Here is a 27335-nt window from a genome sequence, read left to right as displayed (position 1 = left end):
GAGCTCTCTGAAGGTGTCTTGATGCTGGCACATCAAGAACCAGATGCCACCCGGATCATAAGGAAGACAGACCCAGAACTTCCATACGAATTGCATATGGTCTTCTGACATGCACACTACTAATGGATCCTGTTGTTACCCTAAAGCTCCAGAACCACACCCGGCCAGACACAGGCATTTCCTGCCCTCTGAAGAGCCACTGGACCCAGCACAAAAAGGGTCTAGAGCTCTCTGAGCCTATGGAACGGCAACCAAAACCATCCTCAGGTTTTGAGTTAAGCCTCATGAGTCTCCCTTTTCCTTGACAGTGTAGAACTCTGCAGCACAGCACTAAGTGAATGAGAGCAGAAGCCTCAGGACAGAACTGAACCCACCGGCTTGAGCTGACAGCGCTGCTGGGGGTTCAATCCACCTGATCCATGGAATATTCTCTTCGATCACTGAGTTAGGAGGCACGGGTGAGGGATTCAGAGCGCTGCTCATCATGAGGCATCACCCTATCCAGATCAATATCCTATTAGTAGGGACAGCATGTTACAAAATATATACAGACTGTCACCTGCCCCACCTGGAAGCAGTGGTTTCATTGCCCCAGATTCAGAACTGTGATTTAAACTAGGCCTCTCCTGAGGAATCAGAACCAAATTAGAGTGCTTTGTGTGTGCAAGGATTTAATGCAGACATTGTGGGTAAGTCAAGGGAGATGCCCCTTGGGCCATTGGGCAAATTCCTCTGACTCCTCCCTGATGGAACTAATTCTTCTTCTTCTGTTCCCGGATCCTAGAGCCAAGATCCTTAAGGTCTGAGTACAAATTCCGCTTCAGGATGGCGCTGCTGCACAGCAGGGCACCTTGCAGAGCCCCAAGCAGCCCACAGATGAAGATATCCTGGCCTAGGAGGCAAGAGCAGAGGCCCTGAGTGTGCACCCGGGCAGGCCCAGGCCAGGGCAGGGCCCTGGTGCTCCTCTCTCCGCATGAGGGGCACCCAGAGCTGGCTCCGATCAGGACCAGGGCCACAGCCTGCCCGGGCAGCCCTGCTCAGGGGATGGGAGGCTGCAGGGGACAGCAGGGCCTGAGGACAGGAACAGAGGACATTGGGCAACAGAGGCTCAGGGGCTCAGGTCCTGACAACATGGGGCAGTGAGTACCTGTCAGGTAGAGGTTGGGGATGGGGCTCTGGGCCCTCAAGGAGGCCATCACACGAGGGTGCAGGCGGCCCAGGTCATGGTCAGCCCCGTAGCAGGCACCTCGGGGAGCAGCCAGATAGAACCGGTTGGTGAGTGGAGATCCTGCAGTCACATTGTCCACCTGAGGGTACAGAGGGCAGCCAAAGAGTGGGCGGGAACGTGAGATCCTGGCTCCCCTCCCTCTTCTGCTTTCTCCCATATGCTGACTGCAGAAGTGGGTGCCCTGTCCTTCCCTGGGGCTCAGATGTCTTGGGGCTCAGATGTCCTGATTCCCTTGTCTCAAGGAAAGGGCAGAAATGGCACCATGAGGTCCGTCATCACCCCAAATACTTTACCCCGTACCTTCCCCTCCAGCTGTGGGAACAGTTTCATGACTGTTGACATAGAGGCTTCCACAAATGAGCTTTTGAAGGTCTCATAGTCACTGCCCCGCTTTCCCTTCAGCTCTGCTTGCCACTCCTCAAACCACTCATAGGCGCTGGGTATGAGCACGATCATGGTGGAGCGGTCTGGGGATCAGGGCCAGTATTACTGCTGCCCAGCCCCTCCTTCCACCCCCTCACCCCAACTCCAGGCTCCACCAGGACCTGCAGCCCTACCTGGGAATCGGTTCTCCCAGGTCGGGTCCTTGGCTGATGGGGAAGAGATGAAGAGAAAAGGGATGTGTTGTGCAGCCTCTTCCCTGGGCATGGAGATGTAGCGCTCCGTTCTGCGTGTGAGAGCAGTGTGGCTGTGATCCCCAGACTTTTGTCCTCAAAACCCCAGCATCACCGCAAGGACTGCTTATCCCTAGGGACTCCCCAAATGGGTGAAGCTGAGCCACAGCTTTGGGATGGCAAACTTCCAGGCACCACCAATTGGAAATTGCCCACTTCCTCCCATTCCATGTCTGTTGCTCATTCTCTGAGTCAAGCAGGGAGGCATAGCCCACACACACACACGCACACATGCATACGCGCGCGCCTTACGCTTGGTCTATGTCCGTGTCATAGTAAACATAGTAGTTGGTGGAGGGCAGACCCAAGTCCTCCTTGGTCCCTCGCAGGCAGAGGAAAATAGAGATCATGCTCAAGCTGGGCCGCACCAGCCCCAGCTGCTGCTTCACACCTGCCAAGGGGAGTGGTTGATGCCTGTGTGGACTGAGGCCAGAGATGGCCACTCCCTGTGCCCCACAGAACCTCAGGGTGCCCACTCACTGCATCTTGAGCTATACACTCAACTGCCAGCCTGGGGACCAGGCCACTTTTACAGCTTTTGTTTCAACTTGGTGTTGGCAGGGGACTGCTCTTCTGTCTCCTGCCTGGCAAGGATACCACCCCAGGTTCCTACTCTTCCACCTCCCCCACCTCTGCTCTGAGCCCCTTCAGAGGCAGGTGACACCCAGCCCTGGCAGCCCTCATGAGCTGGCTCAGCACCTGCAGGAAGGTCAGGCTGACTGCCCCCCATCTTCCATTTTGTTTCTTGAAGTGGGGAGCGCATGACTGGGCTCCCACCCATGAAGACCACACACATGAACAGCAGCTCATTACCAGCCTGATTACAGTATTAACTTCTATGCGACTGTCAGGTGAGTGAAAATGCATATTTCCTAGTGTGCTGTCAGAACACAAGGCCTCCAGAGGGCAAGCCACACATGTGAGTAAAGGCAGGTGGCCTGACTGGCGCCTGGCATCTCAGGACTCAGCTGAAGGGAGGAAGGAGGAACTGCACTACGGCAGAGGCCACAGCCACTGTGGGGCACCTGATGTTCCCCAGACCTAAAGAGCTGGGCTTCTCCACCCCTCAGCAGATGACCTGAGACCAGTGTTCTGGAAACTGCACTCACAGATTCTTCTGTGGTCCTCCCATTGCGGGGACAGCTCTGTCACCTGCCTGAGGGATGGCAGGCCTCTTGGTCCTCTGCTTCATTCATTTAACTAAATATTTTTGAGGCCCTCAGATTGTGTTCAGGAAAAAGATTCACAGGACCAGGGAAAATGGTAATCAGACGGTGAGAGGAGGGGAGGAGGGACAGGTGACTATAGCAGGGCTGCCTGGCCAGGACAGTGTCAGTGACACAGTGTCAGTCTCCCATTCTGGGACAGGGGAAGAGGGAGGTCAGCGTCATAGAGAGAAAGGTAGAAAGTAACAAAAGCAGAGTCTTGGCTGGGCCTGGTGTCTCACGCCTATAAATCCCAGCAATTTGGGAGGCCGAGGTGGGCAGATCACCTGAGGTCAGGAGTTTGAGATCAGCCTGGCCAACATGGTGAAACCTCGTCTGTACTAAAAATACAAAAATTAGCTGGGTGTGATGGCGTGCACCTGTAATTCCAGCTATTCAGGAGGCTGAGGCAGGAGAATCTCTTGAACCCGGGGACTGGAAGTTGCAGTGAGCCAAGACTGTGCCATTTCACTCCAGGCTGGGCAAAAGAGCAAGACTTCACCTCAAAATAAAATATTCAAAAAACAAAAGCAGTCTGTCTGCGCATCACGCCCGGCCCCCTGCCCTTCCCCTGGGCAGTCTCTGCCTCACTTTCTCAGCTCCTGGGTCTGAGGGAAGGGAGGCCCAAGCAGGCTGCAGGCCCAGCCACATGGGGCAAAGGAAGGAGAGGGTAGTGTTGGTGGAACCACCCTATGCCCTGGAGACAATCACAATTCCCATACCACCCAGTCTCATGAGGAAAGCCAGGACCTCGCTTTACCCACCCAGCCCACTCTGCTGTCCCTCAAGGAGCAGCTCCCAGGCCCACCCTCTGGGGTCAGGGCTCCTTCCCCTGCTTTCTGGCTCCTGCACTAGCCAAGGTTTCCACCTCACCACATCCAGAGCTGCTCCGTGCTCTCCACCTCCCACCCCAGCCTAAGCCCTTCATCTGGGCCCCTCGGTCTCACCCCTGCTGGGTTACTGCAACCTCTGCCTCCCTCTTCCCAGTAGCCTCCCTTCCTCAGATCACACCAGATGTATCCAGGTACATGAAGGTGGCAGAACCTCTCAGTAACATTTGCTCAGCAGCTCTGCTCCCCGTGGGCTGCCCTGCTCTCCTGCTTCTCTTCCTGAGGCCTCTTCTCTGGAAGCCCCCTCAGACCAGAGGGATGGGGGAAGCTTGAGCTTTCCAATCAGACCAGCTACTCTGCTCAGCCCTGCCCCTTTCAGCTGACTGGCCTCAGGACTGTAATTAATTTGTATGGGCCTCAGTTTCCCCAACTATAATTGCTAGGGTTAGGATGATGTCCTCACCTTGCTGCTTAAGGACAATCAGAGGGCCGGCCAAGAAGAGGGGAAGCATCACCTGCATGGAGCAAGTTGGCTCCAGAAGGGGACACGTTGGGGAGGCTACAAGAGGGACAGTGCAGACCTGTCTTTTACCTGGCAGACAGCGGGCGTTCTCTGGCAGTAGGTGCTCATAGGTGTTGAACAGTCCTGCGTTGGAGACCACAATGGGGCAATAGATGTTCACCAGCTCATGCCCCTTCTTCACACTGACACCTGCAGGCACAAGAACTTGGCTGAGGGTCTGGGTCCGGGGCGAAGAGGAAGGCCCACAGCCCCCATGGATCTCTCTCTGCCTATGCCCATTTTCTCAAACCTTGGAGTCCAGCTACCTAGGCCCAGACAGGGCAGGCCCCTGGGAAACTGCAGAATGATATGTTCAAGTGCTTTCAGACTATCCTACAGCTGCTTTGGGCTTCCTTTCCCTAGCTCTGCACCCGTGTGTGTGTGTGTGTGTGTGTGTGTGTGTGTGCGCGCGCGCGCACATATACACTCTGTGTTTGAGCCAAATACCAGACAAAACTCAAGGGCTAATGAGCCCTTCCACTGGAAATCCAGGCCCTTTTCTCTGCTGCCAGTTGTTTCCAAGTATTCTTTAAAAGCCTCCAAATGGGGCTGGGCACAGTGGCTCATGCCTGTACTCCCAGCTGTTTGGGAGTCTGAGGTCAGAAGATTGCTTGAGTGCAGGAATTCAAGACCAGCCTTGGCAACATAGTGAGGCCCTGGCTCTACAATTATATATATATATATATATTTATTTTTTAAATTAAGCTGTATGAGGTTGTGTACACCTATAGTCCTACCTCCTCAGTCAGAGGGATGGCTTCAGCCCAGGAGTTAAAGGCTACTATAAGCCATGATGACACTACTGCACACTAGCCTGGGCAACAGAGCAAGACTGTGTTTTCAAATAAATAAATAAAATAAAAATAAAACCCTGCAATGATGCCTCATCCTGGATGAGAACCTCCAAAATCTTGTAGCAGCCTGTACAATGTGGTCCCTTCTGTGTGTCCAGTTCCATCCATCTCTGGTCACTCTCACTAAATTCCCACTAAACTATTAGGTAGAACCAATATCAGACAGCTGAGAGTCAACCATTTCTTACCTACAAAATGAGAGTTTCTTATTATTCAACATAATACTTCTGGATGCCTGAAAATACTCAGCCTTCATATCTCCATGCCTTTGTGTGCTGCTTCTCCTTTCTGGAATATTCTCCAACCTCATCTGCTTGCTAGCTTCATCTCACCCTTTATTACTCAGCTCTAGTACCTGTGCCTCCCGGAAGTTTCCTATGTTCCACTGTGCTGTCTGTTACCTCCATTCTTAGCACATGCCTCCAGATGGCATGTAAATAAATGCTGGGTTTTTTTGAGACAAAGCCTCACTCCGTTGCCCAGGCTGGAGTGCAATGGTGTGATCTCAGCTCTCTGCAACCTCTGCCTCCTGGTTTCAAGCGATTCTTCTGCCTCATTCTCTAAAGAAGCTGAGATTACAGGTACCCACCACCATGCCTGGCTGATTTTTGTACTTTTAGTAAAGACAGGGTTTCATCATGTTGGCCAGGCTGGTCTCAAACTCCTGACCTCAGGTGATCTGCCTGCCTTGGCCTCCCAAAGTGCTGGGATTATAGGCGTGAGCCACTGCACTCAGCCTCTTTTATCTTAATCTTTTATTACCTAGCACTTGAAAAACAAACAGATATATCTGGATTGTATTTAACTCTCCTAATAAACCTAGCTTGCTTCCTGGACCCCTTTCAGCTTGAAGAGAACTTGTTCAGGGGCATCAGAGAAAACCTTTCCCAACTGACAGCCACCTCTCTCTTGCCACCCGTTAACTTATCAGTCTTTTCTACAAATGGATTCCCTGAGATCACTGATGGCCTTTTCTCCTTGATTTTTACTTTGTACTCAGCCTCCCACTTACCACCTCCTTGAAAGGTTTCTCTGATAAATGCATGTCTACACCAGCCCAGTTTTTCCCAGGCCTCTTTTTGTCTGCCTCCTTGGCTTCTTTAAGCACCCACTAGTGATGGAGGGCCTATTCTGTTTAACAGAGTCCTTGCACAGACCCTATCTTCCAAGAGTTCATTCATACTGGGATTCTGAGTCCCTATGCAGGTTACAGCATCAACCTGAGCCAGGGTAATAAGGTTCTGGGCCCCACAGATAGAGGGGAGGGAACCTTGCTGGCCTCCATACTGCCCAGTGGAATCCAAGGTTACTCATTCATTCAATCCACCACTGAACAAGCATTTATTGAGCCTCTAATATGTGCTAAGAATTATAGATATAAAATTTAAAAAGACACAGTCCCTACACTCAAGAAAACAATCATAGATTACTGGGTAAATAATTTTACCTATTAAATAAATGACTAAAAAGCTGGTACAATGGCTCACACCTATAATCTCAGCACTTTGGGAGGCCAAGGTGAGTGGATCACCTGAGGTCAGGAGTTCGAGACCAGCCTGACCAACATGATGAAACCCCATCTCTACCGGACACCAAAAATTAGCCAGGTGTGGTAGCGCATGCCTGTAATTCCAGCTACTCAGGAGGCTGAGGCAGGAGAACTGCTTGAACCCAAGAGGTGGAGGTTGCAATGAGCAGAGATTGTGCCATTGCACTCCAACCTGGGCAACAAGAATGAAACTCCATCTCAAGCCAGGAGTAGTGGCTCACACCTGTAATCCCAGCACTTTGGAAGGCCAAGGCGGTGGATCACTTGAAGTCAGGAGTTCAGACCAGCCTGGCCAACATGGTGAAACCCCATCTCTACTAAAAATACAAAAATGAGCCAAGTGTGGTAGTAATTACAAGGCACCTGTAATCCCAGTTATTCAGGAGGCTAAGGCAGGAGAATTAATTGAACCCAGGGAGAAGAGGTTGCAGTGAGCCAAGATCGCAGCATTGCACTCCAGCCTGGGTGACGAGCGAAACTCTGTTTCAAAAAAAAAAAAAAAAGAAAGAAAAGGAGTGTAACTCTGTCTCAAAAATAAAATAAATAAATACTGTTTTTGGGGACCATGCAATTCCTTATCTCTTTCTTTAACTTTTTTTTTTAGAGAGATGAGGTTTGACCATGTTGTCCAGGCTGGTCTCAAATTCCTGAGCTCAAGTGATCCTCCAATCTCAGCTTCCCAAAGTGCTGGGATTACAGGCATGAGCCACCATGCCTGGCCAATCTTTTATCTTTCCTGCTTCCTTTTTAGTTTTGAAGTAATCACTATCCCTGGACCCTGCTTGGAACAGATTCTCACCTTTAGCCCTCATGAAGAAGTCAGTTCTCCTACTCCTGGTCTCAAAAAGACCCCAGGTCTCGCCCACACCAACCCAGGGACCCAGAAGGGCAGGGCAGGGTAGGGTAGGGTAGGGCAGGGCTCTCACCACAGGCTTTCCCAGCTGAGTCCAGTAATATGCCCTGCACAGTGGCCTTTGTAAGGACAGCGCCCCCAGCCCGCTGAATCACAGGGATGGTGTGGAAGGCAATTTCACTGGAACCCCCTCGGGGATAAAAGCCTCCTTTTAAGTAGTGGTCAACCACCAGGGCGTGCATGGAAAAGGCGGTGTGGCTGGGGGTGACACCTGCAGAAGGAAGGAAGGGTGGTGAGCAGGCAAGAGCAGGCACCAGCACCATTCAGAAAGGAACATGGAGTTCTGTGAGATAACACACAGCCCAATCTATCCAAGGATCCACATGTTCCCCAGGGTCCAAGGCAGCCAGAAGAGCCATTTCCATCCAGACATGGGTTCCTTAGAGATCTTGGGGCCAGTAGGAATATCCTCCCTGCAAAGTACCATGCATACTGCCAAGAGCAGGGAGGACAGTGTTGGTTGAACTGAAAAATCAACCAGGGCATGGATCAGGAGAATTTTTACCAAGGAGTCCAGCAGGTGGCCAGACTTCTTCACAAGCTTCAGAGGGTCTGGGGTTTATAGTGCTCCGTATCAGTCAGCCAGGCAGGGCCGAGAAGAAAGATTGAGGCAAGAGGGCAGCCCTTCCTCCTCCAGAAGCTACCCAGACCCCATGGCCAGTACCCACCATAAGTGGGGAATATGTAGCTGAGCACTGCCTGGAGCTCAGAGGAGGCCCCCAGCTGTTGCAGGACCTCAGCCAGGCTCTGGGTGGATGCATGAAGGAATGGAGAGAAACGAGTCAGCAGCCCACACCTGTCGAGGAGCTGAACCACGGGCAATGGGAGGAATTTCAACAGGATGGCATGAGGGACTCCCCTGGATACCACCTAGAGAGAACGAGGAATGAGTACAGGCCTCACCTTTGGGACTGCTGTGACAGAACTGCTATCCCCATGGCCTGGACCAGCCTGAGGATCCAGCAATACTTACCCCTGACTGAACTTCGTTGAATTTGGATTTTTAAAAAAATCTATGCTCTGTGAATTTTTCCCATCCTACGCTCAGTTGAGTCCTTTTTTGCTTTTTATTTTCCAGCTCAAATTCCTTTTCGAAAATCCCAGTCTGGTCTCAGATGAAGTAAAAAGGAGCAGTGATGTGATATCATGGAAGCCAGCTTAGTCAGGGAGGCGAGCAGGGCATCCCCAGAGACCAGGGTAACAGCAGCAGCCGCGGAGCCAAGGCTCCAAAGAGAGAGAAATAGAGATCTGGGTGGACTTGGGTAGAGGCTGAGCTGAGAACAGATATGACCCTTCCCCACTTCCTGCCTCCTCCATTGCACTCTCCACCCCCAGTGACTCCACTAGTAATGAAGAAACTCAGCCTTGTCGGGAATAAACTCTGGGTCCTCAGCATGTCCATGTTACCTTAACCAGCTTTATATACTTGTCAATGATAGCTTCCTCCTGTGGAAACTTCTCCTTGAGGCCCTGAATGTAGGCTTTCGCTCCACTATACATAGGGTACTCCTTTGGGCCACTGGGCCCTTCCAGTACTATGATGTCAAAAGGAGAGGACAGGGGAGCCCAGTCCAGCTGCCCTTCAGTGATCTGGTCCAAGATAAAACGGCCAATGCTGCCCTCCTCCATGCGCCCAATGTAATGGATTCCTGTTGGGAGATGGAAAAACAAGGTGGTAAACAGATACGGGGACTGAGCCCTGAAAAGGTGGCTGAGGAAGTAAGGTGGAAGAGGTTATCTGGCCTGGCCAAGCCCATGCCCAGAACGAGCTGCCCACCCTGTTTACAGGGAGGTGTCACAGCAGAAACCACCAGATCCCTGCCCAGTTCAGCTCCTAGTAGCTGTACTTTCAGATAAGAAAAGTGACAGAGGTCAGGCACGGTGGCTCAAGTCTGTAATCCCAGCTTTGCTCCCAATATACAGCCATGCTCCCAACCCTTTTCCACACAAGCCTTACCTGTGTCAAATTCAAGGCCATTCTTTCCAAAGGTATGACAGCAGCCTCCTGCCTTGGTATGTTGTTCCAGCACCAGGACTCGCTTGCCAGCTTTAGCCAGAATTGCAGCTGCAGCCAAGCCCCCAAAGCCACTGCCAATTACCACCACGTCCAGCTTCTCTGGCACTTGGCTGGTTGAAAAAGCTACAGCAGAAGGGCCAAAGGGTGGGTTTCTCAGGCAGGGGCAGGGAAATAGCAAAGATAGGGAAATCAAAGAAGACTTCTCTAGCTTGTACAGTGCAAGAAACCTCTAGAGAAGTTGGCATGGAACTCTTGACTAACACGTTTCAACATTTTACCTGGGAATACTCAGAACCAGCCAGGCAGATTTTGGGATTTTTTTATTTGTTTGTTTTGTTTTTTGAGACAGGGTCTTGCTCCGGCCCAGGCTGAAGTGCAGTGGTGTGATCACAGCTCACTGCAGCCTTCAACTCCTGGCCTCAGGCAATACTCCTGCCTCTAGCTTCTGAATAGCTGGAACTACAGGTACATTCCACAATGCCTAATTTATTTTATTTTTTGTAGAGACGAAGTCTTGCTGTGTTGCCCAGGCTGGTCTTGAACTACTGGCCTCAAGTGATCTGCCCACCTTGGGCTCCCAAAGTGCTGGAATTACAGGTGTGAGCTACCACGCCTAGCCCACAAGACGGGTTTCTTTGGAAGATGCAGGGTCTGCAAGTAACAGTGGAACAGCTGGGTCTTATGGTGGCTCTTCCAGGTCCTGATGGAAAGTCTTGGGCAGGATAGAATTGTTCAGAGGCTGCAGCTCTGAGAAATCACAGCACCAGCCCCTCCCATAGTGAAGGTCTGGGGGCAGTGCTGAGGGAGGCAGCACCTTCGCGAAGACTAAACTGCACAGCAAGGCCAGGGGCTTGTGCCTATAATCCCAGCACTTTGTGAGGCCAAAGTGGCAGGGATCACGAGGTCAGGAGTTTGAGACCAGCCTGGCCAGCATCGTGAAATCCTGTCTCTACTAAAAATACAAAAAAATTAGCGGGGCATGGTTGTGTGTGCATGTAGTCCCAGCTACTTGGGAGGCTAAGGCAGGAGAATTGCTTAAACCCAGCAGGCAGACGTTGCAGTGAACAGAGATTGCACTATTGCATTCCAGCCTGGGAAACAGAGCAAGACTCCGTCTAAAAAAAAAAAAAGACAAAAAACCACACAACAAAACTGAATAGCCTGTGCTATATGGGTACTTCCAACACAAAATCTATTCTTTAACAATCACTGGCAAATAACTGAGATCTCTAGAATGTTTCAAGACACAAGAGAATTTGACAAACTGCTTTTTTTTTTAAAGTTTTTAGAGAGATCAATACATTTCAGGCCGAGCATGGTGACTCACGCCTGTAATCCCAGCACTTTAGGAGGCAGAGGCAGGCTGATTGCCCGAGGTCAGGAGTTGGAGACCAACATGGCAATACCCCGTCTCTACTAAAAATACAAAAAGTTAACAAATAAAGAATACAAACACAAAAAATTAGCCAGGCATGGTGGCAGTTACCTGTAATCCCAGTTACTAGTGAGGCTGAGGCAGGAGAATTGACCTGGAGAGGAGGAGGTTGCAGTTAGATTGCACCACTGCACTCCGGGAGACAAGAGTGGAACTCTGTCTCAAAAAAAAGTACATTTCATGTGTAAGTGTATGAGATAACTATATGAAACAAGTTTCACAATGCAATATGTACAAAACTATGTATAACGCACTCTGATATTTTCTTTTTTTTGTTATGGTAAGTTGCATAATTATTTCATTATTGTTTTCTTTTCTTTTGAGATGGAATCTCGCTCTGTTGCTCAGGCTAGAGTGCAGTGGTGCGATCTTGGCTCACTGTAACCTCCGCCTCCCGGGTTCAAGCGATTCTCCTGCCTCAGTCTCCTGAGTAGCTGGGATTACAGGCGCGTGTCAGCACACCGGCTAATTTTTCCATTTTTAGTAGAGATGGGGTTTCTCCATATTGGCCAGGCTGGTCTCGAACTCCTGATCTCATGATCCACCTGCCTCAGCCTCCTAAAGTGCTGGGATTACAGCCAATAGCCACGGCACCCGGCCAATATTTTCTATTCTACCGCATTCTAAAATGCTAGCTGTGGCTGGGTGCAATGGCTCACGCCTGTAATCCAACACTTTGGGAGGCCTAGGTGGGTGGATCACTTGAGGCCAGGAGTTTGAGGCCAGCATAGTCAACATGGTGAAACCCCATCTCTACTAAAGATACAAAAATTAGACACGCAAGCCACTCGGGAGGCTGAGGCACAATAATCACTTGAACCCAGGAGGCAGAAGTTGCAGTGAGTGGAGATCATGCCACTGCACTCCAGCATGGGCAACAGAGCGAGACTCTGTTTCAGTAAATAAATAAATAAATAATGCTAGTTGCAACTCACTAAATTGATTTCATAACGCACTAATAGATCACAACCTGGTTTGAAAAGCAGTTAAGCTAGTCACCTCATTTTTAGACCAGCCCAGGTAGGTAGGTGCTAATGGTTATGCAGTGAATTAGTGACGGAGTTCAAGCTAAAACTCAGTTCTCAGAAGTCCAGATGATTAGTCCTTCCACTTAGAACAGTACTGTCTCCAACTGTGGAGCAAGACACGCAGAATTCTAAAATGTACAAGTGAAGGGGTCTCTGTAGATCAAACAGGCGATCCATTGTTTTTTTAAAGCAGCAGGACTCTTTAAGCCCTGGAAGCAATCACAAAATATGTTTTAAAGACTAGAGTGGAGAGCAGGCTCTGAGCCTGAGGCACTCTGTTGAACCTCTGCCAAAGTTTCAGAACTAGCGTTCAATCCTATGAGTTGGGACCACATAAAGCCTGTTAAATCACCTGACAGGCAAAACGCAATTTCCTATGCAGCTTTGGACACATTTCTGTGCTGCTCCCCCACACCCCTGAGCTCGCATGGGAGGGTAGGCAAAAAGTTAAGGTCCTGGAACCAAGTGGAGGAAAGGTCTCTTATCTGTTCCGTGAGCCTCGGAAATTACAAGTGGCGGGGGTGGGGGGGGGGTGGTGCCAAGACTTTGCACACCGAAGACAGTGCCTGCGCCCTTGGGACTACTATTACTATTCCGGGGCCTGCCTGCTAGGGCAAAGGCTACTGACAGTGTCGGACACTAAAGCGGGGCTTCTCCACTGCAAGGAAGTCCTCCTAGTACTTTACATATGGGGAAACTGAGGCCCAGGTCTGGCAGCGGCTGCCTTGTCAAAATGAGAACGCAAATCTATGAGAATACCTGAAGCACACCCCCGGACCCCAGGGTACCTCGCGCTACCTTGTCTGAGAACCTTCGTCCTGGCCTCCTTGTCAGTCACCAGGGGTGCTGGTGGCCGTTTGACATCCTCGAAGAAGGGATTCGGGGAGCTGCCAGGGAACAGTCCCAAGTAAACTTTGCAGAGTCCGGCCAGCAGCAGCACGGCCAGGAGCAGCACCAGCAGAAGCCACATACCGCAGGCATCGAGTCGCGGAAATGGGCCAGCTGCGTCTGCGCTCAGCCTTTGTCTAGACTGTGGCTCCGCCCGGGCTAGTTCGCTTTCCAGTAAGGAGGCGGAGGCAGCTTTGGGCACTGATTAGCCAGCCAGCGAGGAGCCAACTCTCCGGCGCCGATTGACCCTTTCGGCTCTCCGTACTTATTTTGCAGCAGGGTGTCGCCATTGCCTACTGAGAAATGTAGTTCTCGGGGCCAGGGGAGCTCGCACGGGAGAGGCTGTGCGCATGAGCGGATGAGGCCCAGCAGAGGCTGCGGGATCCCAGTCTGGAAAGCTCAGTTAACGGTAGGAACGCGCCGGGTTGGCGGCAGACCCGAGGAGGGAGGGAGAATATCGGGTGGAAATGATCCCTATGGGGCGAGACAAGTCCGAAAGTTGTAGGACTGAGAGAATCACGACTGGGAGACAGGAGACCAGGGTTCTCGTTCTGGCTCTGCCCTGGACTCGCTGTCCTGAGATGTTAAATTGCTTTCCTTCCCAAGCAATGCGAAAGTTTCTGTCCGAAGTCCGCACAGCCCGTCTGACTGGCTGTCTTCATGAAGTGAGATCTCTGTTATCTGCGCATCACGGCCAGTGAGCGTCTGGCTCTGTGCCCCTCAAAGTGGCCCATAGTTTTGTCCTGGGCGCCCGCCTGGGACGGGGTCGTCTGTGGCGGGTCTCCAATCACACCTCATCTGTGGGGAACCTGGGGGACAGGGAGCCACCCAGGGACAAGTCTGGTGAAGTGATCAGCGAAGGGCCGATCTAATTTAAACTCCTTTGCAGAGAGTCTAAGCTCCAGCGAGCAGTTGAAGAATCCTACGCCTTCCTTACCTAAAGTAAGTGCATAATGAATACTTAATTTGAGAAGGATCCATTTTATAGGAAGGCCATTTTCTTGGGTCCAACTATCAGGAGCTTGCCTTTGAATACTTGCTTGTTTTACAGAGTTGTTGCTCTTTTCTTCTCTGATACAGATAGTAACTGTCTCTACTGAAGGCCCAGCAGTGCTCCAGCCAGGTGTGGAAAGCAGGTCATGCTTCTATGCTACTTGGTTCATTTCCTACACAGCAACAGAAAAGCCATCCTGAGATTGCTATTACCATACCTGCCTGTCACCTTGCCAAGGTTGGCCAATGTGTGTTTTGTCAGAGACTGCCATGGAGGCCATGGTGGAGGAAAAGGAAAGGTGGGGGCAGATGCTGAGGCCCCACAGGCCATAATGAGAGCAGTTTAGTTCCTGAGGTACCAAGACTAAGGGGTCACTGACTACCCTGCCCTCAGGATTACAGTGAGCCACATGTCCAGACCAAGAGCCAGGAGGTATTCTTCCTCTCAGTGTTAACAATTAAAGCATTCTTACAGAGATTCCAGCTTGTTACAAGCAGCCAGTTCTTAAGGAATCAAGATCATTACCACAGTGGAGGGCTGACCTCAGAGAGGCCACCCTCTTTCTTTAGTCACCCAAGCCTGTGAACTATGATTGTCAGTTGTATGTGGGCCATCTGCCCACTTAAGTGCAATTTTTGATGTAACAGACATCCAGGATGTCCAGTTCCCCCATGATGAGGTACGAGCCTTGTCCAGCCCTTTTCCTAAGGCAAGCAATGTCAGATGAAAGACTTAGAGTTGGCTGTGGCTCACGCCCATAATCCCAGCACTTTGGGAGGCCAAGGTCAGAAGATTGAGACCATTCTGGCCAACATGGTGAAACCCAATCTCTACTAAAAATACAATAAAAAAATTAACTTGGCATGGTGGTACGTGCCTGTAATCCCAGCTACTCAGGAGACTGAGGCAAGAGAATTACTTGAACCCAGGAGGCGGAGATTGCAGTGAGCCAAGATCATGCCACTGCACTCCAGCCTGGGCAACAGAGCAAGACTCCATCTCCAAAAAAAACAACAGACTTAGAGTTGCCCAAACTGGTTAGGCAGCTGCCACATGTACAGCATTGGTGATAACTGAGAAAGGTTAGAACATTGTGTTGCATTTTGAATTTCTACCATCATTGGAACCAGGTCTAGTATTATAAGCCCCAGACCCAACTTGTGTCTGAGGCCTAAACAAAGCCTGAGCACTTCAGCTAAGACCACCCACCAAAGTGCCATCTTTGGCCTCACCCCTTTGATAAGCTGGCCCAGATCCCAGTAACTCCATTGTCAGAAACAGACTCCATCCCTTCTAGTGGTGCCGCTGCCTTTTGGACACAGAATCCAGCCTACAGTCCCCTGTGTGATCCCCTTTTTTCCATCCTGTGGCATGGGTAGCAAGAGCATTTGGCTGAGACAACTTGTTCATTCAGAATAAATTCATAGCTGCTTAAATTTTGTCAACAGGCATAACTGAATGATGAAACCAGTTTTCTTTTTCAATTTTTCTTTTGGGCAGAGCTGAGGCTTCAGAGACCTCAGGGGACTACTACTCTCAATACTCACAGAAACCTCCTACACGCTCAGGATGGCACAAAGGGACTATTTTCTTACTCTTGGTCTAAGTGACTGCCAAGAAGGAAGGCAAAGGTAGAGCAGCTGGATCTCTGACTCTCCACATAGCTTCTGATCGCAGTCCTTATTAAAATCCTTTCTGGGACAAAGCTCACACAAACAAATGATTTTGAGTCATGAATGAACAATCTTGCTCTTTCCATAATGAGGAAGAATTAAGAGATGGACAGGTAAGCATGCATTCTTACTTGGGAAAGATGGTGTTGGTTTGAGATACATCATTAAATATAGTAAGAATACATTAAGAGAATGTGAGGCTTTGGAAAATTTTAGAAACCCTCATTATAGTTCTCTTTGTTCTATAAGAAGGAGTTTCGATTCACCTAAGGGTCAGTTGCTTTTCCTGATAGCTTGTTTTCTAAATGAGTTATGAGATTTTTTTTCTTTTTGCTTGGGTAGTGGAGAGAATTTCAATGAGGAATCACCCAAGAAATCTGTATTTCATTAATTTGGATCATTTACCTTGCTAGCCTCTTCCCTGTAAAATGCCTGCTTTGGTCTGATCATTCTCAGGACTCAGTTCAATGTGATAGGTCTTTGTATGAGCCAGGCAGCTAACCCTACATGCCTTACCTTTCACACACTACCTTGCCCACCGGAGGCTATGGGATTCAGTGGCCCGACTGGGACAAAGCCTTTTCTTTGGGTCTCTGGAAGGATTTTCTTCATTGTAGTAAGATGTGAACTGTTCCAAAGAAGGAAGTCTTTGGACACTGGAGGGACCTGAAACGGAGAAGGAAAGGAAGGATGAAGTGAATCTCAGGTACACAGACCCCTGCAGGAAGTTGTTCAGCACAATGAATCGCCAAATATTTTTGAGAGAAAATTTCAACAAAAATTTGAGACAAATATTTTACGCTTAGTGCTGTACCAGTGGATGTGAAACATATAAAAGAAATATAAGAGGCCAGGCATGGTGGCTCATGCCTGTAATCCCAGCACTTTGGGAGGCTGAGGTGGGCAGATCACCTGAGGTTGGGAGTTCAAGACCAGCCTAGCAAACATGATGAAACCTTGTCTTTACTAAAAATACAAAATTAGTTGGGTGTGGTGGCAGGCACCTGTAATCTCAGCTACTCCAGAAGCTAAGGCAGATGAATTGCTTGAACCCAGGAGGTGGAGGTTGCAATGAGCTGAGATTACACCACTGCACTCCAGCCTGGGTGACAGCGTGAGACTTCATCTCAAAAGAAAAAAAAGAAAAAAGAAATATGAGAGAAAGTCCTTATACAGGCCTTTTGCAGAGGAACTTGTTCTGCATATAAGGGCTGTTGGACTTAGAGGTATGAGACAGCATTGTAGCCCCAGCTAATAAGGTAGGTTGTCTTGAGTAGGTGGAACTGATCTTGATCAGAGACAAAGGTGGAGGTGTATTCTGGAGGAAAACTACATGAATCGGGGGATGGAAGTAAGGAGAGGAACTGCAGCAGGTGTGTTCATTGGATTACAGTGGGAAATAATGCTTGGCATCTTGAGGTCCATTACCAGGAAGTTTGGGCCGCTGTGGGGTGTTTGGCCTCCATTCTTGCATCTGGAACGTGAAGAAATGAAAGCTGTTTTTAACGAGCATTAGTTGGAGGTGGGGAAAAAGCAGAAGGATTAGAGTAACAGATGATCTGGGATTCCAGGGCCTTGACATAATACATTCACATGGTTCAAAATCCAAAAAGTGCAGAAGGATATATGTATTGGGAAGAAACTGCCTTCCATCCTTGTCCCCCAGTTTTTCTGCTGGAGACAAAGCTACTGCTTCCTTGGGTATAACTCTGAAAATGGTCTCTGCAGAGACAAGCAAATGTGCTTATTTACTTTAAAAAAAAAAAATGGTAAAATAGTGTATAGACTCTGTCCTTTGCTTTTTCACTTCATACATCATAAAGATTGTCCCATATTGCCTGTAAAGCACTTTCTCATTTGTCTTTATGACTATATAGTATCTCACTGAGTGAATGTGCTTTTATTTATGTAATCAGCCTATTAGTGAACATTTAGGTTTATCTAGCCTTTTGCTATTATAAACAGTGTGACAATGAATCACACTATAAATGTAAACATGTCATATTCCACATGGATGAATATATCTGTTAGATAAATTACTAGAATGCAATATCAGGCCTCACATATGCAAAACATACTTGATTAGGTACTGTCAAGCTGTAGAGGTGGTAAGCTTACTCAGCAGTGTGTTAGCCAATGTACATGTTATCAACCTTTTTTTTTTTTTTTTTGATACAGAGTCTTGCTCTGTTGCCCAGGCTGGAGTACAGTGGAATAGTCTCGGTTTAAACCACTGCCTCCCAGACTCAAGCAGTTCTCCTGCCTCAGCCTCCCAAGTAGCTGGGATTACAGGCATGCACCACCACACATGGCTAATTAGTAGAGGTGGGGTTTCACCGTATTGGCCAGGTGTTCTTGAACTCCTGACCTCAGGTGATCCTCCCACCTCAGCCTCCCAAAGTGCTGGGATTATAGGCATGAGCCACCATGCCAGGCCGACTTTATTTTTTTTTTAACGAGTGAGGTTGAGCATTTGTTCATATGTTTAAAACCAATATGTGGGCCAGGCGCGGTGACTCACGCCTGTAATCCCAGCACTTTGGGAGGCCGAGGCGGGAGGATCACAAGGTCAGGAGATCGAGACCATCCTGGCCAACATGGTGAAACCTTGTCTCTACTGAAATACAAAAATTAGCTGGGCGTGGTGGTGAATTCCTGTAGTCCCAGCTACTCGGGAGGCTGAGGCAGGAGAATTGCTTGAACCTGGGAGGTGGAGGTTGCAGTGAGCCGAGATTGTGCCACTGCACTCCAGCCTGGTGCCTGGCAACAGCAAGACTGTCTCAAAAAGAAAAAAAAAAACAATTTGTGATTGTTCATGATGGCTCGTTTCTGAAATCCCAGCACTTTAGGAGGCCAAGGTAGGAGGATTGCTTGAACCCAGGAATTTGAGACCAGCCTGGGCAGCCATATGTAGACCCCATGGCTACATGGGCATGGTGGTGTGCACCTGTGGTTCCAGCTACTTGGAAGGCTGAGATGGGAGGATCGCTTGAGCCAAGTAGGTGAGTGAGCCATGATCTTGCCACTACACCCCAGGCTGGGCAACAGAGCAAGACTCTGTCTGAAAAAAAACAAAGGAACAAACAAAAATACCATTTGGATTTTGTTTTGTGTAAACCATCTATATCCTTTGTCTAATGTCTCCAGTGGGTTGGGTTTTTTTTTTTGTTTTTTTTTTAAACAGTCTCACTCTGTTGCCCAGGCTGGAGTGCAGTGGGCGTAGTCTTGACTCACTGCAATTTCCACCTTCCAAGTTGAAGTGATTCTCGTGCCTCAGCCACCCGAGAAGCTGGAATTATAGGCATGCGCCACTACACCCAGCTAATTTTTATATTTTTTAGTACAGATGGGGTTTCACCACGTTGGCCAGGCTGGTTTCAAACTTCAGACATCTGCCTGCCTTGGTCTTCCAAAATGCTGGGATTACAGGTGTGAGCCACTGTGCTCAGCTGGTTTTTCTTTTTTTTCTTAATGATTTTTTATTTTTTAACAGTAGAGGCAGGGTCTTCCCATGTTGCCCAGGCTGATCTTGGAACTCCTGGGCTCAAGCAATCCTCCTGCCTCAGCTTCCCAAAGTGCTGGGATTTTAGCTGTGAACCACCTGACCTGGTGATTTTTGGGATTTTAAACACATTGGAAAATTAGCTCTGTATCTGTGAAATGAGTTACAAACCATTGGTCGAGTATTTTGGTCATTTTTTTGGTTTTGTTTTTAATCTCTGTCAGGGGATAGGTTTGGCTGTACAGAAAGGCCATAGTAAACTGCTTCACTAAACTTCACTTATTCAGAACGCTTAGACCTTTAAAGAGCCAGGAAATCGGTATAAAATTTTTGAGATAACATTAACTAAGCTTTTTTGCAGTTTTTCTTAGGACCTGATTAAACAGAAGTTTTCCTTTACAGTATTCATTATAGTTGACATCTCTGGAATTCATCCTTTTTTTTTGTGGTACTGAGAAAAGGTGCAACATTTACCTTTACAGGGACATGGATGGAAGTGAAGGCCTTTATCTTTAGCAAACAAAGACAGAACGGAAGTCCAAATACCACATGTCCTCATTTATAAGTGGAAGCTAAATGATGAGAACACCTGGACACATAGAAGGAAACAACACACAGTGGGGCCTGTTGGAGGGTGGAGGGTGGGAAGAGAGAGAAGATCAGGAAAAATAACTAATGGGTAGTAGGCCTAATACCTAGCTGATGAAATAACCTGTATAACAGACCCCTGTGACACAAGTTTACCTATGTAACAAACCTACATATGCTTCCCTGAACTTAAAAAAGGTGCAACATTTAAACTATTATTTTTGGGGAATTAATATGTGCCTGGGAGATTGACCCTTAATTGTTTTACAGGGTGAACAAGTGTCTACTGAGTATTCTGCATCATATAACAAGGACAAGAGTGTTCTGGCTTTCAGAGGAATCCCTGTAAGTATCACCCACACCTTCGTACCTTCTACCAGGGCTTTTGTTGTGTGCTACTGTGTGGTGCCAGAACTATGCTAGGCACTGAGACACAAGGGCGGCTTAGACCTTAGCTTTCAGGAGCTCACACTTGAGGGGAGGGTATATGGGATACAAACATGCAAAACAACTTCTGTTTAGTAAGACAATTGCTGTAATGAAGCAGGCTATAAAACACAGAGGGAATACCAAAGACACATCATAGTCTGAAATGAGTGTATGAATTTTTGTTTGTTTACATTCAAGGTGGACATACACTTGTCCCCAACATCACCCAACTTCAATATTGTAGCTGAAGTTTTCCAGATACCTCAATTTAAAATTGACTTCAAGGCTAGGTGTGTTGGCTCATGCCTGTAATCTCAGCACTTGGGAGGCTTAGGCATCGGGATCACTTGAGGTCAGGAGTTCAAGACCAGCCTGGCCAACATAGTGAAACCCTGTCTTTACTAAAAATACGAAAATAGCTGGGTGTGGTGGTGCACACCTGTAGTCTCAGCTACTCAGGAGGCTGAGGTGGGAGATCACTTGAGTCAGGAGGTGGAGGTTGCAGTGAGCCAAGATTGGGCCACTGCACTCCAGCCTGGGCAGTAGAGCAAGACTCTCTGTTTTCAGAGAGTCTCAAACTATAAATAATTAAAAAGTTAAAAAATTAAAAGTTTTCAGAGCATCTCAAAAAATAAATAAATAAAAAGTAAAAAAATTGACTTCAGTCAACCCATCAGGGGACCATAGATCCTTTTGACCTCCAGTGTCAAGGACATTCAGTACATGGGTGGGAGCTGTTTGTGTATATGTGGGTAAGTGGATTGGCCTTCAGTAGTGGATGGGAAGTGTTTGTGTATATGGGGGGTATGTGGATTCCATCCTCACGCTAAAGGTCAGCTACCCCTACAGATCTCAGAGTTGAAGAACCATGGCATTCTTCAGGCTCTGACCACAGAAGCTAATGGATGGAAGCCACCTGGTAAGATTCCCTTCAGGGCCCTTGGAGTCTGGATGGGACCCAAGTCAGACCTTCCGATGGATCTACTGTTAATCATTTGAATTTCTCTCACTCCTTGTCTTTCAGAATTTTGTAGATTTATCATTCCTTGGGGGAAAATTAGAAACAACACTGAATTAGGAATCAAAAGACCCGAGTTCTGATCTTCCGCTGCTAGTGGTTTACTGTGTGCCTCTGGGCAAGCCACATGATCTCTAATATTAGTATTTCCCTTATCCTCAAAGGGATGTTGTGAAAATGAGACCCCAAATGGGAAAAAACTTTGAATGTCCTACTTTATCTGCTTTACAAGGAGCTTCCCCATACTATATTTAAAGCTCACTCCACTTGCCACATGATTACAGAGAAAGGTACACTCCAGCCTGGCCAACATGGTGAAACCCCATTATATTAGTGCATATTCATGCTGTTGATAAGGACATACCTGGGACTGGGAAAAAAGAGGTTTAATGAACTTACAGTTCCAGATGCCTGGGGAGGCCTCACAACTATATTGCAAGAGGCAAGGAAGAGCAAGTCACATATTACATGGATGGCAACAGGCAAAGAGAGAACTTGTGCAGGGAAATGCCTATTTTTAAAACCGTCAGATTTCATGAGACTTATTTACTATCATAAGAACAGCACAGGAAAGACAAGACCCCATGATTCAATTATGTTCTATCAGGTCCCTCCCACAACATATGGGAATTATAGGAGTTACAAGATGAGATTTGAGTGGGGACACAGAGCCAAACTATATCACCCATCTCTACTAAAAATAAAAAAAAAATTAGCTAGGTGTAGTGGTGTGCACCTGTAATTCCAGCTACTCTGGAGCTGAGGCACAAGAATCACATGAACCCAGAAGTGGAGGCTGTAGTGAGCTGAGATTGTGCCACTGCATTCCAACCTGGGTAATGGAGTAAGACTGTCTCATTAAAAAAAAAAAAAAAAAAAAAAAAAAAATGGTATACTCACCAATTCAGAAGCACACTTCTGGAGTCAGATATCTCTAGTTCAAATACTAGCTCTGTTACCCACCAACTACTTGACTTTGAGCAAGTTACTTTTCTAACCCTCGCTTTCCTCATCTATAAAGCAGGGATTATATCAGAACCCATATGATGGAAATTCTGTGAGGACTAAATGAGGTAATGTAGATAAACTACTTATACAAAATATAAATCATAGTGAGTGCTCATTGTTATATATTGTTATGTTTAAATCCCACACACTGCCTGCTCCCCCACTCCACAACCATGCTTAAGTAGCTACACACTGAAAATGTAATCTGTGAGCTGGGTGTAGTGGCTCACACCTGTAATTCCAGCACTTTGGGAGGCTGAGGCAGGCAGATCACTTGAGGTCAGGAGTTTGAGAGCAGTCTGGCCAACATGTTGAAACCTCATCTCTACTAAAAAAATACAAAAATTAGCTAGGCATGGTGATGCCCATGGTGATGGGCACCTGTAGTCATAGCTACTCTGGAGGCTGAGGCAGGAGAATCGCTTGAACTCAGGAGTTGGAGGTTGCAGTGAGCTGAGATCATGCCACTGCACTCCAGCCTGAGCAACAGAGTGAGACTCCATCCCAAGAAAAAAAAAACAAAACTTTGGGAGGCCGAAGCAGGCAGATCAGTTGAGGTCAAGAGTTCAATTGGCCAACATGGTGAAATTTTGTCTACTAAAAAAAAATACAAAAATTAACCAGGAGTGGTGGCTTTGTTTTTGAGACAGAGTCTCACTCTGTCACCCAGGATGGAGTTCAGTGGCATGATCTCAGCTCACTGCAACCTCCACCTCCTGGGTTCAAGTGATTCTTCTGCCTCAGGCTCCCAAGTAGCTGGGATTACAGGTATGTATCACCATACCTAGCTAAGTTTTATATTTTTAGCAGAGACAGGGTTACACCATGTTGGCCAGGCTGGTCTCAAAGTCCTGGCCTCAAGTGAGCCACCTATCTTGGCCTCCCAAAGTGCTGGGATTACATGTGTGAGCAACTAGAAATAATGAACTTTTAAAAAAATACTCTTTTTTTTTTAGATGGAGTCTTGCTCTGTCACCAAGCTGGAGTGCAGTGGCGTGATCTTGGCTGACTGCAACCTCTGATGCCTGGATTCAAGCAATTTCCCTTCCTCAGCCTCCTAAGTAGCTAAGACTATAGGCATGCACTACCACACCTGGCTAATTTTTTGCATTTCAGTAGAGACAAGTTTTCATTATATCGGCGAGATGATCTCAAGCTCCTAACCTTGTGATCTGCCCACCTCAGCCTCCCAATGTGCTGAGATTACAGGTGTGAGCCACTGAGCCCAGATAATACTCTTTTTTTTTTTTTTTTTTTTTTTTTTGAGACAGGGTCTTGCTCTGTCCCCCAGGCTGAAGTGCAGTGGTGCAATCATAGAATTTATGGGTTTAAGCAGTCTTCCTACCTCAGCCTTCTGAGTAGCTGTGTACCACCAGGCCTATTTTTTTTGTTTTCTTTTGTTTTGTTTTGTTTTGTTCTTTTTCTTTTTCTCTCTCTTTTTACTTTTTAAAATTAAAAAAAAAATTTTTTTTTCTTAAATATGGGGTTTCACCATGTTGGTCAGGCTGGTCTTGAACTCCTGACCTCAGGCGATCCGCCCGCCTTGGCCTCCAAAGTGCTTGGATTACAGGCGTGAGCCACCACACCCAGCCTGTTTTGTTTTGTTTTGTTTTGTTTAAGAGATAGGTTCTTGCTGTGCTGCTCAGGCTGATCCTCACCTTAGTCTCCCGATTATCTGGGAATGTAAGTGTGAGCTTCTATGCATAGCTAAAAAATATTCTAAATATGAACATCATTTGGACATCCATAAAGTTTCTTTTAATGGAACTTTGTCTTTACTATATGGTGAGAAACCCAGCACTACTACATTAATAAGTTTACTTTAAATGCATATATATATGTATTTTAGAGACAGGGTCTCGCTTTGTTGTCCAGGCTGAAGTGATGTGATTATAGTTCACTCCAGCCTTAAACTCCAGGGCCCCAGAAATCCTCTCACTGGAGCCTCCTGAGCAGCTGGGACTACCATGTGCACTACCATGCATAGCTAATTTTTTAAAATTTTATGTGGATTCCAATGCAAGACACTCAAAAAGAAAGAAAAAAGATAAAAAAGATAATTTTATGTAGAGACAGTTTCATTATGTTGCCCAGGCTGGTCTCAAACTCTTGGCTCAAATGATCCTCTCATCTTGGCCTCTCAGAATGCTGGGATTATATGCATGGTGACATGTGCCTATAGCCCTGGATAACTAAAAAATATAAAGTAAAAAATAAATGTAGGCTGGGCGCGGTGGCTCACGCCTGTAATCCCAGCACTTTGGGATGCCGAGGTGGACGGATCACCAGGTCAGAAGTTCAAGACCAGCCTGACAAACATGGTGAAACCCTGTCTCTACTAAAAATTAAGAAATTTAGTCAAAGATGACTCCCGCCGCAAAAAAAAAAATTATCCAGGTGTGGTAGCACCTACCTATAATCCAAGCTACTCAGGAAGCTGAGGCAGGAGAATTGCTGAACCCACAAAGTGGAGGTTTTAGTGAACTGAGATGGTGTCACTACACTCCAAACTGGGCAACAGTGGGAGACTCCTTCTCAAAAAAAAAAAAACCAAATAAATAAATAAAAGTCAGTGTTGAAAAGAATTACTTAATAAGCTGACTCAATTTGTAGTGCTTTGACTAAATGAGAAAGTAGAAGAGAGCTGAAATAAAGAGGCAATTATAAAAAGAAAAAAAGATAAAGAGCTGAATTAATGTGAGCTGCATTAATTATCCTAAATATTTGTCCTTTGCCCCATGTTCTTCTGTTGGTCAGGGGAAAACAGTGTTTATGTCACAGGTAGGAGGCATCTGCCTGGTGCCAAGAGAAAAGGAGAAGCTCTAACATGGTTTCGACATTTGTCTTGAGTTTTTAAGCACCAGCTTGCTATTGCAGGTGAAAACCTTGTTGACTAACCTGTTTGGACAGCATATTCCCACCCACTTGCTGCTGTGGTTTCTGCTCTTGGCTCACAGACTTTATCAAGCTGTTTGTAGGCGAGCTTGTGTAAGGTTGGGGAGGGATTAATTAAATTACTGGTAGATAAGGCTCTGACAGGTGAAGAATCAATAAATCAGTAAAACTGCATGAAGGTGAGAAGGTGAAGGATCCTGTTCAGCTTCATAATAAGCATTGCTTTCTGCTGTTCTCACCCCCCCAACCCCGCTGCCTGCTCTTTTTTTTTTTTTTTTTTTGAGACCAAATCACACTCTTGTCCCCCAGGCTGGAGTGCAGTGGTACAATTTCAGCTCACTGCAACCTCTGCCTCCTGGGTTCTAGTGACTCTCCTGCCTCAGCCTCCCAAGTAGCTTGGATTACAGGTGCCTGCCACCATACGCAGCTAATTTTTTTTTGTATTTTTAGTAGAGACAGGGTTTTACCACATTGGCCAGGCTGGTCTTGAACTCCTGATCTGTCCACCTCAGCATCTCACAGTGCTGGGATGAGCACCATGAGCCACCATGCCCAGCCTACTCTTCCCTTTTTGTTCAGCCACTTTGTCCCTCCTTTTCAGCTCCTATGCTGAAAGCGAGTTTTATTTGACCATCTAAGGTTCAATATTCTGTTAAAGTTGTTAGAAACTCCAAGGCTTAGTGTCTGCTACTCCAGACTGGAGCTGGTGAGATGGAATTTCCTAGAGGTCCAGACATTTAGGACCCTGGAGACCCATCTCACCTGCTGCCACTGTCCATTGCCCTGCTGGACCTGAGCCCACAACTGTGTTGATAATAATAGCTTACCTGTGGGCCGTGTGCCCTCCTAGGAAATTGAAGAATTACCTCATCCTCACAACAGCCCCATGAGGGGTTACAGATGGCATACAGCTAGTAAGTGGTAGAGATAAAGCATTCACATGTAGTTTGACTCTCAAGCGTGCTTTCAGCAACTCTACTGCTTCCCAGCCGCTTTCTCTTCCTCATTACCCATTAGTGTCTGGTAGCATTTCATTTAATCTGCAGGTATAGTCTCCCAACAGTTTATCGTCATATGATGTTCTCAGCCAAGATTGTGAGGCAGAGAAGAGCTGTCCTAACCTTCTTTACTACGGAGGCTGGAGAGATCATATTTTTGATATTAAACTAGAGTCTCTCCATCCTTCACATTGTTGATGTTCTCTGTAGCAATCTGGAAAAGTCAGCGACAGAAGATGCCACTAGCAGTTTGAGACAGAGAACGACAGGTCTGGTTTGGAGAAAAGGACTGGGTGGAGACTCTAGAAAGTCCATCCTTCTGCTTTTTTTCTCTCCCTTGTATTGTGCTTGCTTGCTTGCTTGCTTGCTTTTTCTTTCTTTCTTTACCTTGTATTGTGCTTTCATTCATTCATTCATCCATCCATTCATCCATCAAATATTTGTTGAGCACCTATCATGTGTCAAGCTCTGTACTAGGTTCTGGAAAACCTGCCCTCACCTAGCTCACTGTGGAGTAGGAGAAACAATAACTACGCTGTGATAAGCACTGGTTGCCAGGGTCTCACAGAACAGTGGCTCCTCATCCAGACCCATGAGGTCAAGAAAGGCATCCAGGTGAAGATAGTGTCAGAGCTCACTGAAGAATGAGAAGGAGCTGCGCCAGGAGGGGTTGGAACGGAAGGTGGCAGTACCTGGAGTTGATTCCAGGAGAGGGAGAGCAGTCTGTGAAAAGGCACCGAAGGTGGGAGAGGGCAGAGCGTGTAGAGGAAGTTCAGGTAGTTCCGGATGGCCCTGGGGCAAAGCTAGAGAGGTAAGAAGGATCTACAAATGTTCCTTGAGTTACAATGAACTTCAATCCCAATGAACCCATTGGAAGTAAAAAATATAAGTGAAAAGTGCTGCTTTATTAGGCAAAACTAAAAAATAAACAAAAAACAAAAGCGAAAATGCATTTAAGGCTGGTCCCAGTAGAGTGAGGTTTACAATGAATTGATCACAACCAGTTACAGATTTCTTTGTTTCTTCTCCACTCCCACTGCTTCACCT

General features: G+C 47.3%; 2 protein-coding genes across 17 annotated transcripts in view; one reads left to right on the top strand and one right to left on the bottom strand.

The window, feature by feature from the left end:
- Positions 1-654: 654 nt before the first annotated feature.
- On the bottom strand, positions 655-13295 carry LOC100415049 (all-trans-retinol 13,14-reductase). The gene is made up of 11 exons (XM_035272102.3): positions 13094-13295; positions 9773-9955; positions 9223-9464; positions 8484-8685; positions 7829-8026; positions 4530-4649; positions 2155-2293; positions 1786-1895; positions 1529-1695; positions 1148-1307; positions 655-892 (listed from the first exon to the last, which is right to left on the bottom strand). The coding sequence occupies exons 1-11, from the start codon at positions 13263-13265 to the stop codon at positions 753-755; spliced, it is 1833 nt and encodes a 610-aa protein (XP_035127993.1). The 5' UTR covers positions 13266-13295; the 3' UTR covers positions 655-752.
- A 224-nt stretch (positions 13296-13519) lies between these two features.
- ELMOD3 (ELMO domain containing 3) overlaps positions 13520-27335 on the top strand; it is a 34728-nt gene continuing 20912 nt past the window's right edge. For 2 of the 16 annotated variants that reach the window (XM_078348998.1, XM_078348993.1), the window contains exons 1-6: positions 13554-13592; positions 14073-14125; positions 14264-14319; positions 15678-15963; positions 20211-20285; positions 21219-21288. In XM_078348998.1, the coding sequence (XP_078205124.1) occupies positions 15910-15963; positions 20211-20285; positions 21219-21288 (199 nt within the window). In that variant the 5' untranslated portion in view covers positions 13554-13592; positions 14073-14125; positions 14264-14319; positions 15678-15909. Of the gene's footprint in view, positions 13593-13789; positions 14126-14263; positions 14415-15677; positions 15964-20210; positions 20286-21218; positions 21289-27335 lie in introns of all 16 variants that reach the window. The other 14 variants (XM_078348996.1, XM_078348992.1, XM_078348997.1 and 11 more) reach the window with 9 other exon arrangements.

Source organism: Callithrix jacchus, chromosome 14, assembly GCF_049354715.1.
Source record: "Callithrix jacchus isolate 240 chromosome 14, calJac240_pri, whole genome shotgun sequence".
Taxonomy (NCBI): Eukaryota; Metazoa; Chordata; class Mammalia; order Primates; family Cebidae; genus Callithrix; species Callithrix jacchus.
The sequence above is the reverse complement of the archived record's forward strand: the minus strand, read 5'-3'. Positions and strand labels throughout refer to the sequence as shown.